Source organism: Hyaena hyaena, unplaced genomic scaffold, assembly GCF_003009895.1.
Source record: "Hyaena hyaena isolate Hyena2069 unplaced genomic scaffold, ASM300989v1 scaffold_273, whole genome shotgun sequence".
Classification (NCBI taxonomy): Eukaryota; Metazoa; Chordata; class Mammalia; order Carnivora; family Hyaenidae; genus Hyaena; species Hyaena hyaena.
The window spans coordinates 1,498,725-1,512,029 of NW_024080904.1; the positions used below are offsets into that span (position 1 = coordinate 1,498,725).

A 13,305-nucleotide genomic window follows, 5' to 3' on the forward strand; every position below is an offset into this window, starting at 1 on the left:
GTCCCAGGGTACGTTGCTAACAGACTTAGCTGCTATCGGAGTCGGGGGGAGGTACCAAAGGGTTTCCATTTATTAAAATGCTCTGTCTCAATTAGCTCATGTCTAGAGCCAGCCCCTCTTGGCTTCCTGCCTCCACATGTTTCCCCTCCTGACTCATGATCTCCAGGACCAGCCAGCCCATCTTACCCCTAAGCAGAGAGGACTTTGGGGATCTCATCCCCATGCTACTGGTGCATTGCCCTGATGCTCCTAATTGAACTTTGTTCTACAGAGCATGTTCCCCTCTGTAGCATACAGACTGCAGTGCATGGGAGGTTGGGTCATGGACCCAGAGCCACCACGTGCTGTGGACCCCTGAGCAAAATGCTGGCCCCTGCCAGCCTCGTTTGCACCCATTGTAACACAGGGAATAGTGATACTACCCACCTCCTAAAGCTAATGAGGGCATTTAATAAGCTAATTCATAGCTAAAGCTGCCCTTTGTAAGAAGAGTCCCTGCCTTTTTCGTTTTTATTCAATACTGATAGTGATAATAATAGTAATAGCAATAAATGATTATATTCTCTGTAAAATATGTGAAATATGCCAAAAATAGTTACAAAGAAATAAATATAACCCTAAACTCATCATCTAGAGATAATCAGTTAATACTTAGTACATAGGTATATATGTGTGTGTGTATGTATATGCATGTAAGTATTTATAATTTTCATCATAAATCTATTTACATCATATATATACATACATTTATATACATACATATATTCATACACACACATATGCCAGCTCTTAAACTGTACAAGGCTCCATGACCATTTTCACGCTACACAGTTAACAAATAATACCACTAATTATCACTTATGAAGCACTAGTTATGGTACCAAGGACAGTTCTAAATCCTTTACCTGCATGATTACACCTGCTATTACACAAGGGAGGTGTGATTCCCTTCATGGTATCCAGGAGGTAAGTGAGGCTCAGAGGAGAAGTCACTGCCTAGGGTCAAAGACTACTGCATGGAGGATTCAAGTTCACTGCCTGCACCACCATGTTACTCTGCTTCTGTTTACCCCTCTCCTTCATCTTCTACATCGTTAGTGACCACGTAATGTTCTATCATACAGAGGCCTTGCGATTTATTTCGATAATCTATTCTCACTGGACCTGCAAACAATTTCTAATTTTTCACACATATAAGCATTCTTCTTCATGTCTGGCAGGTAGTAAATACCTAACTAATATTTGGACAACGAAGATTGCTAAGAACAATCTTATGGTTACATCTGCAAATAAATCAGTGGATTTATTTCCTTAGGATCTATTCCTGAGAGCTGGGAGTGCAGGGTTGAAGCACCCATGTGTATTGAAACGCCCCAACACGCAGAATGAGGGCAACAAGACACTTGCTCCTGTAGCCTGGAGAAGACCTGGTCTCTGCACTCTTGAGGAAACCCTAACTGGAGGGTGCCTTTGGGAAACCTCATCTGGCCAATCATCTTCAGAAAGGAGAGTCCAGGCTTCTGCTCTTCTGTCTGCTCAGGGCTTATCCAGCAGCTCAAGGTGACTACTTGCCTGGTGTTCAACTAGGCTTGCCACAATCAACCCGCCTGGTATTTGCTTGAACTGAGTGCCCTCTCCACCTTCCTTAGCGTCAGAAAGAGAGCCAGGTGATGAATGATTATACACAGGCTCCACAGTGAGAAAGGCTTACCTTCTTTTTGCTGCGTGACCCTGGCAAGTTCCTTAGGCTACATGAAAACCACACTTTCTGATCTGTAAAATAGGTTCAGTAAGAATAGCACTGACCTGGTTGGGTTATTTTGAGGCTTCTATAAGACAAGCCTATGAAGAGTTTCACACAGTGTGTGGTATACCATCATAGGCATTCAATAATTAATGTAGATCTATTGAGGCGCCTGGGTGGCTCAGTCAGCTAAGTGTCCAGCTGTTGGTTTTGGCTCAGGTCATGATCTTCCAGCTTCGTGGGTTTGAGCCCCATATCGGCCTCGGCACTGGAGGTGTGGAGCCTGCTTGGGATTCTCTCTCTCTGCCCCCTTCCTACTTGCGCTGTCTTTCTCTCAGCATAAATAAATAAACTTAAAAAAATTTTTTAAATAAATAATTATTGTAGACCTGTGCTGACCCATACAGGGGCCACCAGCCCTGTGGGGTATTTTAATTTAAGTTAATTACAACTACTGAAGACTAACAATTCAGTTCCTCAGTCTCACTGGCCATATTTCAATGTCTCATGAGTCCTACCAGGCTAGTGGCTACCATTCTGGACGGCATGCACACAGGACATGTCCATCTTTGCAGAAAGTTCTACCGGATACCCCTGCACGAGACTCTTTGCCTAACTAGTGACCAGGCCTGAGGAAGAAACGCCCAGGAAGGAAGGAACCCCAAGCAGTTGACCCAGCAGGGTCTCCACCCTCTGGCCTTGACGGCGCAGCCCCTGTGCATAGCTCTCCCTGGCCCTGAGAACCCGATCCTGCTCTGCATTTTGAATTTCATCCAGCTGCTTTTGTCACCTCATCTATCAGAGATCCTAAGGAAAACAAACATTTCAAAGCTCGTGGTCGCCTTGAATATGCTTTTGCGGGTGTAAGTTTGTTATCGTAGCTCAGTGAATTAGTTCTGCTGTTAATGGGTCACTGAGCTGAGGGGTTCCTTTAAAAAAACAACAGTAAATCAATCACCCTTTAGATCTGTACAAAGGGGAACAAAAAAAAAGATTTAGTTTATGGGGGTCTGGTAGCTAGTGGCAGCTCTGAGGCCCCTAAGAATCCGGCAAACTTCCAAATTCATGTTATTGTTTATTTTCCATGTGCATCGAGCTGGCTAAGGAAAGGTGCTACAGAAATGGAATGTAAGTAGGGCTGCGTGAAGGGACAGGGCACCGGATGTGGGATGTCAGCTTGGCTGGAAAGGGGAGCCTAGTGGGAATCCGTTTTTGAGGCAATACTCAGCACTGTGTTTTTTTTTTTAAAGACCTAAACCTAAAGACCCCTTTATGGTGCTAAGGTTTGGTGGTCAACGCTTCTGGAGAACTTGGGTTTGAAGGATATGAGCCTTAAACTGAAGAGGCTCCCAGAAGTCATCAGCCCAAACAGGAAGGCAGGGAGAACCACTGGGGATCATCAGATTCACTGGGTTTCAGCAACAGAATCCTCTGTTCAAATGCAATCTGAGCCCAAACTCCAGGAGAAATGGGAACTAGCTGAAAGGGAGGTGTCCTAGTTCAGGCAGAGATGGAGTCCCACCTAGAGCTCCCCCACAGTCATGCAGAAGAGCTGCCACACCCCCACCTCTGGAGAACAGCATATGAAAACCAGCCTGTTGTTCCACTTTCTATGCACCCATCAGTAGTCTCTTCCAAAGAGGTGAAGAGGAAACTCTTCACAAGAGTAGAAGAGGGAAAAAAAAATGCTTGGGGTCTGATGTGTGATCTGGGGCAAAGGACTTTGGTGAGTCTCAGTCCTGTCATCTGTAAAATGGGGATAGTTTCTACCCCACAGATTCATTGTGAGTTAAATGAGATAGTGTGTATTAATGTCCTTTTTGAACCACAAACTTTTATACAAGTAGAAATGTTGTTATTGATAAGAATCACTTTTGTATTCTTTTATGAGAATTTATTCATTTTCTTCCCTCCCTGCCTTTCTTCTTAACAAACATTTATTAAGCACCAGGTTCTGTGTTAGCTGCTAAGAATACCGTGGTGCATTAGAGATAATCTCTGCATTCACAGAACTCACTTGTTTTCATAGAGGCAAGAGACACTTAAATTGAACAATATAATATAATTCAATGCTGGGCTACCATGTGCAATTTGTGGATTGAGCCCTATGGCTCTTGGTCTAAGAGGCCATCAGTGAAGGCTGAAATGGCCTTGTTGTTTAATTTTCCAAAAACGCTCTAAGGGCTACAAGTGGCCTTGACATTCTAAAAGAAGTACAGAATATCCTTGAACCCAAAGAATGAGACCTTAGCACTATTACTGATGGTATATAAAAAAAAAGGTTTTGACAGGATATATGGAATTAGGAAAAGATATCCCCATCTCATGTAATTTCCTATTTGCAAAACCAAAAGCATTCTATTTTTTTGTAGTAAAATAGTAAAGGAGGGTATGAGACCTTTATGTTTAAGAAAAAGTTGCAGAAAAAAAAGGAAGAAAAGGAAAAAAAGACTGCAGTAACCACCAGCTTAGAAAATAAAGTTGCAAAATTAGCAGGAAACTTCTCCAATGTTCCTTGGATCCAAAGATTCCATTTTCTTGAGCGAAATGAGACCCTAAGAGGGGATGTGATAGACCCAAAGGCATCAGGTGATTCCGAGACAGAGCTAGAACTCTACCTAGGTTTTCTCACATTGGGCCCCAGTCAGCTTCCTAAAGTATATCTTTCTTTTTAAAAAAATTTTTAATGTTTTTTAATTTATTACTGAGAGAGAGAGAGAGAATGAGAATGAGCAGGGGAGGGTCAGAGAAAGGGAGATACAGAATCTGAAACAGGTTCCAGGCTCTGAGCTAGCTGTCAGCACAGAGCCCGACATGGGGCTCAAACCCACAAACCATGAGATATGACCTGAGCCGAAGTCGGACGCTTAACCAGCTGAGCCACCCAGGCACCCCTAAAGTATATCGTTCTGAGGAGTCTTCAGATACAACAACTTCCAAGTACCCCTGAGGTCTCATACAAGGACTATTACCCAGATCGTCTGGGATGAGGGACTGTTGGAATGAAGAAGTCTTAGAAAAGGAAGGCCTTGTCCAGACTACTCTGAACCAGGGCTGGAGTCCGTGTGTGACATCCGGCCATGTGTGCCCTACAAAGCAGGGGTCCCTACCTGCATAGCTCATGAAGTTGTTGTAAGGGGTGTTGAAGAAGCTATGGAAGCCACAGGTGTCATTCCCTGGTCCTGGGTCGCCGCAGAACTTGTGTTTTGGAGCTGGGTTGGTGTCACTGCAGAGGTCACCAGTCTCAAAGGATGGCTCCGTCTCCATGCAGGGATCACTGCAAGACTGGATCTCTGAAATGCCTCGGAAGATGTGGTAGAGACCCAAGCTGTGCCCGATCTCATGGATCATGGTGTGGGTATGCCCAGGAATACCATAGAAAGATGGGTTCAAGACAATGCCACCTGCAAGGGGAAAGACAGAGCATTAAGCAAGTGGGGCACCCTGCTTCCTGGTGCAGAAATCCCCCAATTAATCGCAGGTAAATGGGGTGCTTCCCCAAGTAACCACAGGCTTCTCCACCCTGTGACTCCACCGGCCTGAGAACTGTTACAACTTGTGATATGAATCATCATTTAGGTAGGAAGGAGTCCCAAGAGTCATTTTTTGCCAGTACCTTCATTTTTCAGATAAAGACACAAATGCCTGAAGAAGTAAGACAACTTCACCAAGGTGATCTCAAACTTAAAAGAAGGGGCACGATAGGCATTCAAGGACTTTGATTTCTGGGCTGCTAGATATTTCTGCTTCCACCTTGTCCTTCAACAGTAAGGCATGCCCTGGTTTACAATCATTATGCACACTCTTGTTGAAATGAAGCCCCCGTGATCAGATACTTTGGTCCCAGTTCTCGGTTCTTCACCAACACTGTGACGTTGACCAAATTGATTACCACCTCTGAATCCCACTTCACCTCTGGTGCTCTATGAGAATAAGCACTCAGGATAGCCAGCATTGCGTTGTGCTCATCGTTATGACAGTGTCATTATAGCCAATGTTTCTTGAGCATTTATCAAGTGTCCTTAGGCCCTGTGCTCAGTGTTTCATGCATCTAATCATACTTTATCAACTAACAACCCCTAGAGGAGAGCACTGATTCCTAGACAGGTTAAGTAACTGGCTCATGATCAGGAGTCAGTAAGGTGTCAAGCTGGGATTTGAACTCAAGATGCTTAGTTTCCAGAGCCAGGCCTCTTAATGACTTCTACAGCTGATGCTAATCACAGGGCCTGGAATATGGCATCTCATTAAATGTCTGTTGAATCTTTGCTGAATGCTAAGCCAACTAAAGAAGTGTTCTGAGCTCTAACCAAGCATACATAAGCAGCTAATCTAACACTGCACATTCAGTGGTACCTTACTAACTACTCGTTACTCTAAGAGTGTCTTGAGGAATCAGCAGCATGATCATCACTTGGAAGGTGATGGAAAAATGCACAATCTGGGGCCTCACTCCAGACCTAGAAGAATCAGAATCTGTATTCTAACAAGAGCGCCAGATGACTGGTCGGTATCTTCTAGTTCGAGAAGTCGTCTACCCCATATGTCTTAGAAGATTGAGTCTGGCTTAGCTTGGGGAGATCGATGGAACAGACTTCAGCAGAATCAATGGACAGCATTTTTCATGTCCAGTTTAGGCACTGGAGAAATACATAGGCTGGTAGGGAGATATTTAAACTTTAAAATACAAATGTGTTTAAGAGAAGGTTAAAATTCAGGTCTGAACACTGCAAGGAACGATTTTAAGTGCAGAGCAGTGCCTTATAAAAGAATGGTGATGGGGCAGAGCCTTGATTTGAACTGGCAGGCGTGGGGGGAGTTTTCTCTTGGATTGAACAGCCAGGAGAGTGAGCTTACTCAGTCATGGGGCTCACAGAGTCTATTAATTCTGAACTGCTCAGGGCCTTCTAGCACAAAGATAAAGATGTATGAGAGGGTGTGCAGGGGTGTATGCACACACGTGTGTGTGTGAGAAGGGGCAGGCAGAGAGGCAGGGAGGAAGAGAAATGAGACAGGAAATCTCTCTCAATTATTTCCTGTCAATCATAATATGAAACATAATCCCCTTCCCACCCAAGCCTTTTTCCAGGGATCATGGCATCACAGTAGGAAAAGATGGTAAAATATATGTATGGTTCTAATAAGCTGGGTTTGATCAGGTCTAGTGCAGAGAAAGTGCTTCTGGCCAGCATTTGTCAGGACAAGGAGACGGCAGGCTAAGGGGCCAGAGGCTGTTAGCCTCACATGGGAGGCCACCCCCATTCTGCTTGACCCTGCTGTGTGATCTTAGAAGAGTGACTTTGTATCTCTGGTGAGCTCTAAAATAAACAGCTGCAACAATGCCAAGGTTCTCTGTCTCTCCATGAAGCTTCAACATTAAGGTACTGGGAGGGGTGGGTGGAAAGGTGTAGGACCCCACAGGCATTTCCATGGATAATGACCAGACTGCAGACTTACTGCCCAGGCCAGCTCTGTTTGTTTTACCTCATCCCCTCCCGACTCACCCCTTTTCACAGAGCGACAACACAGAGCTCGAGTCCTGTTTCACTGCTTCTCTTAAAAGGTGAAATAGCTTGAGCCTGACATCATCTTGAAATACTATAACATGCTATGGATTTATAGCCTTCTGTATTCCTGGTCCTGAGCCAGCCTCTGAAATTCACGGAATCATCAGGAGTATTTCCTCTAACTTAGAAGCCTGCTGTTCAACCCTTCTAAGACTCTGATCAAGAGACTTTCAGCTGCTTTTCCAATAGGACAGCATTTCAGTGCTGAGAACTGTCCCGGGAAACCATCTAGTCTAACCTGTTCATTTACAATCTGAGCAAATTGGGACTTGGGGAAGGAAAGAGACTTGCCTAAGGCCATACTGCCAAGTGGAATTATAGCTGAGAACCACCATGTGTGCTGCTCTGGGCCAGCAGGATTCCCATACATCACATGAGGCATGTGATGGGAATGGATCACCTACCTTCGAGTGTGCCTAGGCTGCACGCGCTTTTCTGCCCAACCTCTGTCTGCCCGTCTCGCTGTCTGTTCTACCCAATCATCATCTAGCTCACAGTTTCTCAGTCTCAGCATGACTGACATTCTGGACTGGTTAATTCTTTCTGGTTACATCCACAGATTTCGCAGCTTCACTGTCCTCTACCCACTAGATGCCAATAGCATCCCCGCATTTGTAACAGCCCAAAGTATCTCTAGACATGGCCGGCTATCTCCTAGGAGATAAAATTCCCCCAGCTGGAAGCCACTACACATTTATCTTTGTCTCTACCTCTCTTTCTGCAACAGCACACTTGCATACATGAATGCATGTGTACACATACACACATACACACACACACACACACACACACACACACACACAGAATAGGTTTCATTCCCTTAAAAGTAAGTGGAAAATAAGAGAAGTCTAGAGGGAACTAAGTCTAGAGTTTGAAGTCTTCATCATGTGAAGTTGCAGAGTCCCTCATTTCCAAGATACTGCAGATTGAAAGTGTAGACTCTGAGGGCGCCTGGGTGGCTTAGTCGGTTAAGCATCCAACTTTCGCTTAGGTCATGATCTCGCGGTTCGTGGGTTCGAGCCCCGCATCGGGCTCTGTGCTGACAGCTCAGAGCCTGGAGCCTGTTTCAGAGTCTGTGACTCCCTCTCTCTCTGACCCTCCCCTGCTCACGCTGTCTCTCTCTCTCCTAGAAATAAATAAAACATTAAAAAATTAAAAAAAAAAGTGTAGACTCTGGGAGTATCAGGGGGCAGCAGAGGAACACCCAGGACTGTCACTCTGCTGAGCTCTAACCTTCCCCGAGGAAGACACTCACTGAGGGAGGCACTGTTATCCATAGCTGCAAACAATGGGATCATTCTATCAAGGGAAAAATGGTTGAGCAAACTCAGTGGAATATTATGTGGTCATTAGAAACATCATCTATGAATAGATAGAAATTACCCAGAAGGATGCTTTTGTCTTGTGATGTTAAGTGAAAAAAGGGTGGAGTGGAAGTGATGAGGAAGACTGCTAGCACTAGGAAAAAAATGTAGGGAGCATAATATTAAGCAAAAACAGAAAATTAAATCTTATCTATGCTGTGACTTTAAATATGCACAAGTTAAAAAATGCATGTGTTCATATAGACATGTACTAGAAGAGAGCATGGAAAAATCAAAATTAAAGAACTACAGTGTTTGCTTATAGGGCCTAGTTCAGAAACCATGGTCTTTTCTGACTTCCAGTGATTGGTTTGTGTTAAATTACGTCTGGTTTATGGATATGCACACTTTGAATGGAAGAAGAGCTCCTGGTGGTGTTGGTGGAACATGGAGGAATGACTCACTTTCTCTGGTCTCTTTGGTATCTCTCAAGCCAACGCATGATTTAGCTGTGTTAGCACAAAGTGGCTACCAGGCTGAGAGGATGTTTGCATGCACTAAGAGGCAAGGGGTTTATAGAGGAAGTAATCAATGGACAGAGTTGGAAACTTGAATTACAAACGTGGCTCTGCCACGGACTTGTGCATGACCTTGGACAAGACCTATTCCTTCTGGGGATCTAAGTTTCCCCATTGGTAAAACAGGGCTAATAGTACCATGTTATTTTCTTCAGAGCAATGCTAGGTGGTTAAAATGAGATAAGAAATGCTAGAGAGTTCTGTGCACTAAAAAAGAGATAAACAGATTGCTCGCCATCACTACTACCAACACCACCATCATGATGCTCACCATCATCATTATCACTGCCACTAAGTTTATTCCTGAGCTAATCCAGTTTCCTCCTGAAGAAGTTTCTAATTCTCACCTAAGTGCATTAGGGCCTCCTTGTCCCAAGGCCAAGTTGCTACTCCTGCCAATTCCTCCTCCGAGGAGTTCGCAAAGAAGATATTAAGGTGTGTTGATCCATCCAGTCTAAGAATGTTCTTCAGTTCATTAACATCCAAGTATGCTCTGTAATAGAAAAAGAACCTTGGCTGTCATCACCATCCAAAAATGGTACTCTTCAAAAAACAGCTATTTCCCAAGTAATTAAGAGTTATTATGTGCCAAGCACTTTGCTGAACATTTTATAAACATCACCTCCATGACTTCCCCCAAAGATATCATAAGGTAAGTGAGATGATCCCATTTTACAGCTGAGAAAATTAAGTCCTTGTGAGTTTAAGAGACTTGAGAAGTTTGCTCAGCTTACAAACAGCAGAGTTCAGTTTAGAATCGAGATTTACCTAGAATCAATATCTTTGCACTTCGGGGCTCTGCTATCTTGAGTGGTGACAGGGCCACATAATGTGGATGTAAATCAAGGACACAGACCATGGAAAAGACAACACATATTCCTAGTCTTGGCTTCTTTTCTATTTCACTCACTCACTATGGATGTCAAACCATTTATTTGACAAATACAGAACTACACTAGGAGGCCTGCTTTCATCTGCACATCAACCTTAAAAACAAGCGTTATTGTTCTGTTTTCAAGATAAGGAGCCCATGGTCCAAATGTGATTACATAGGTTGCCCCAAGTTGCAGAAACGGGTTTCCAGGCCAGTTCTTTCTACCGTGGAAACCTATGCTTTTGTCACCAGGCATCAGGCTGTCTCCCTCCACCAGATGACTCTACATTCTATATGCCTCTATTTATTTGTCTGTAAAATGGACTTAGGGATATTGCATTTAGAGTGGCTGCCACTGTAGACACTGGCATATCAGGAAAGTGAACTAACTCCCCATTAATATCATCATCAGCTCTGTAATACATACAATGAACACATGTTGGTGAGTAGAAGAGGTGGTCTTTGAAAAGAGGCTGGCATGTCCTAGGTGCTCAATAAATATGAACTCCTCCTTCACAGAGTCTGGATCTCCTATCACCACTGAAATGCCAATACTTCCCATCAATCACAGGCACACTACTCAATGGACTGTTTTCTAAATCAACAGAGGCATCTTGCTCCCTTCTCCCAAGTCTTTCAGCCTCCATTTTATGTCTGCTGTCATGTATCCTTAGGAGCAGCTGATAATCATTTCTTGAGTAAAGTTGGAAAGGAACCAATGAATCAATGAAGAAAAACATACATAAACAAACAAGCAGGAAGCTTGATGCAGTAGTTGAGATAAAGTCTATGAATAATGATATTTAGTGTTTGATGGGCCCTTCTATGTGGTCAGACTTAATATAGATTATCTCCTTTCATCTTCTTAATAAAACTGAGGTAGTTATTATTATTATGCCCATATTCCAGAGGAGGGAAAAGAGATGTAAAGAAACTTCAGAACTTGCAAAGGTTGCACAGTGAGTTGGAAGTGTTTTCCTTTTTCATAATGCTATCTGTCCTTGAGATGTTGGCCCAAATCTTGGCTGGTAGCATACTTATATGATAGCTCCTTTCTCTTTTTCCCTCCTGGAGTCACAGAAGGGCCTCCTGTATGTGCAAGAGTAAGCCCAAGATCCCCAACACAGCCTCCAAGTCGCTGCCTTCTTCTCTAGCCTCACCTCTCTCTGTTCTCTCCTTCGAATTTCCCACTATGGGTGGAGGGCGCCCACCATGATGCCTCATCCAAGATGCCTTCACTTGAGCTGTTTGTTCCTTCTGTCAGAGACTCTGTTCCCCATCTTTTCCCTGATGAACGCATCCAAAGCCTACCCCTCAAGGAAGTCTTCCCTGACTCCCATCTCACCTCCTCCTTTACCACATCTATACTCATCCACTTCCTGTAAGTACACACATCCATGCTATTCCAAATCATCACTCCACCTGTCTATATCCACTACCATCTGTGGCTCCCTGGGGTGGTGAACATGCCTTATCCATTTCTGTTTACACTGTTCTCAGCATAGAGCTTGCACCGGGTGAGCACTCAGTCGATGTTGATGGGGCTGAATTTACACTGGGAAAGAAAAGAACTAAAATACTTTAGCCCCAGTTTCCTTCCTAGAAGGCCTATTTCTTTACTAACACAGTGGATTAGCAGCAGCTACCTTAGTGCTTCATAGAGCATTCCTATGGCTCACAAACACATTCCTCTACTCCAACGAGAATAGACCTATCTGAGACCTAGAGAACCCTCTGGTCCCCCACATCATCAAGAGCCCATAATTGATCATGTGACCATAATTTTTTTCTGGCTTTTCAAAATAAGGGGAACATAAGTTAGAGATACAGACAGGACCAGGAGAGGTCATAGCTATGTCTGGGTTGAACTGATCAGTCTCAAGGGTAGCCATATGCTCAGATATTGACCCCAAATCTTGTGGCCATGCTTTCTCTCACTGGAAATCCTACCTTCATCTTCTTAGACTGGAAGCCTCCTAAGGAGTTTCAGCTAGTCTACTCTGTGATCAGACAAGGAAAGAGGAAAAGAGAAAAACAGCACTTATTAAGCACTTGCTGTACACCAGCCCATTTGCTAGAGAACACCTTCCGTTCCATGTCTGCTGTACTCGAAGCCATGCAACATGGCAGATACGATGACTGTTCTCAAGCCAGAATCCTGGGTTTGAATCCAGCTCTTCCACCTGATGTTTGGGTCACCCTGGGTAATTTACTTCATTACATTTTGCCCCAGCTTCTGTATACACAAAACAATCTGCCTTCATTGAGTTGCTCGGATTTGGGATGGTAATAAAGGAAGCATAAAGGACTTAGAATAATACCTGGCATGTAGAAAACCTCAGTAAGTGTTTAGCTATTCCTATTATTTATTCCCATCTGAGAGATGAAGGGACAGGGTTCAGAGATCACATAAATAGTGACAAAGCCAAGCACAAATCTCAAAGTGTCCAATTCTTCCCATGAGCACACCCTCATTTTCAGGCTCACTCAGGGCCACAGTGAAAAGGGAAACAATGTGTGGGCTAGTGAAAACAAAAGAGAAGCCGAGATTTTCTTGGATCAGCCCTTTCCACATTATTTATTATTTTCCAATTGATTTGTCCATTTCCATCAAGCATTCTCTCAGGCAGAGGACAAAGATGTTATTAGACAAAGTCACCTCTTTGCCCTGCTGCTCTGGACTGAGAAGCTTTAGTGAGGGGAAGATATGGTGAGGTGGGGCAGTGGAGATATTTTAATTGGTTGTTTATTCGGTTGTAATTGCAGACGCCTATCTTTTTTGGGGGTGGTATTCATCCTGGCCCAAGGTGGAGATGTGGGATGTTGGAGCCTCTCAGTTGCTTGTATGTGAGGTGTTTTTGTTTTTTACACACTAAAAGAAGCCTTCATTACCCCCAAGAGGAAGAATCTATAGTAGCCATCCAAGCTCTTGGCTCCCCTGCTCTAACCTCTCTCCTCTCCATCTCTTTTGGAGTGATCCACCCAAAGGAAAAGAGCTCTGTGGCTAAGAGCTTTCCTCCTGCTGGCTGAGCTATTCTCACCAATGCAGAGCCGAGTTGGATCATGAAGGGCAATCTTGGGGGACACAAGTCCACGTGGGTTTTTCCCTTCTCTCCCCCCTAACTCTTTAAGAGAATGTTTAATCCTTCCTGCCAGTGAATGGAGGGAAGAGCAGAGCAGGTCAAATGGAGAGGGGCTATTAGAACCTAGGGAGATTGGCGAAAAGGAAAAAGACTTG

General features: G+C 44.0%; 1 protein-coding gene across 1 annotated transcript in view; it reads right to left on the reverse strand.

Annotated features, from left to right (window-relative positions):
- The window catches only part of PAPPA (pappalysin 1), a 243,651-nt gene that overhangs the window by 179,742 nt on the left and 50,604 nt on the right, over positions 1-13,305 (reverse strand). Inside the window, exons 3-4 of the mRNA XM_039245860.1 lie at positions 9,541-9,686; positions 4,855-5,148 (exon numbers count right to left, since the gene is read on the reverse strand). Of these exons, the coding sequence (XP_039101791.1) occupies positions 4,855-5,148; positions 9,541-9,686 (440 nt within the window). The remainder of the gene's footprint in view (positions 1-4,854; positions 5,149-9,540; positions 9,687-13,305) is intronic.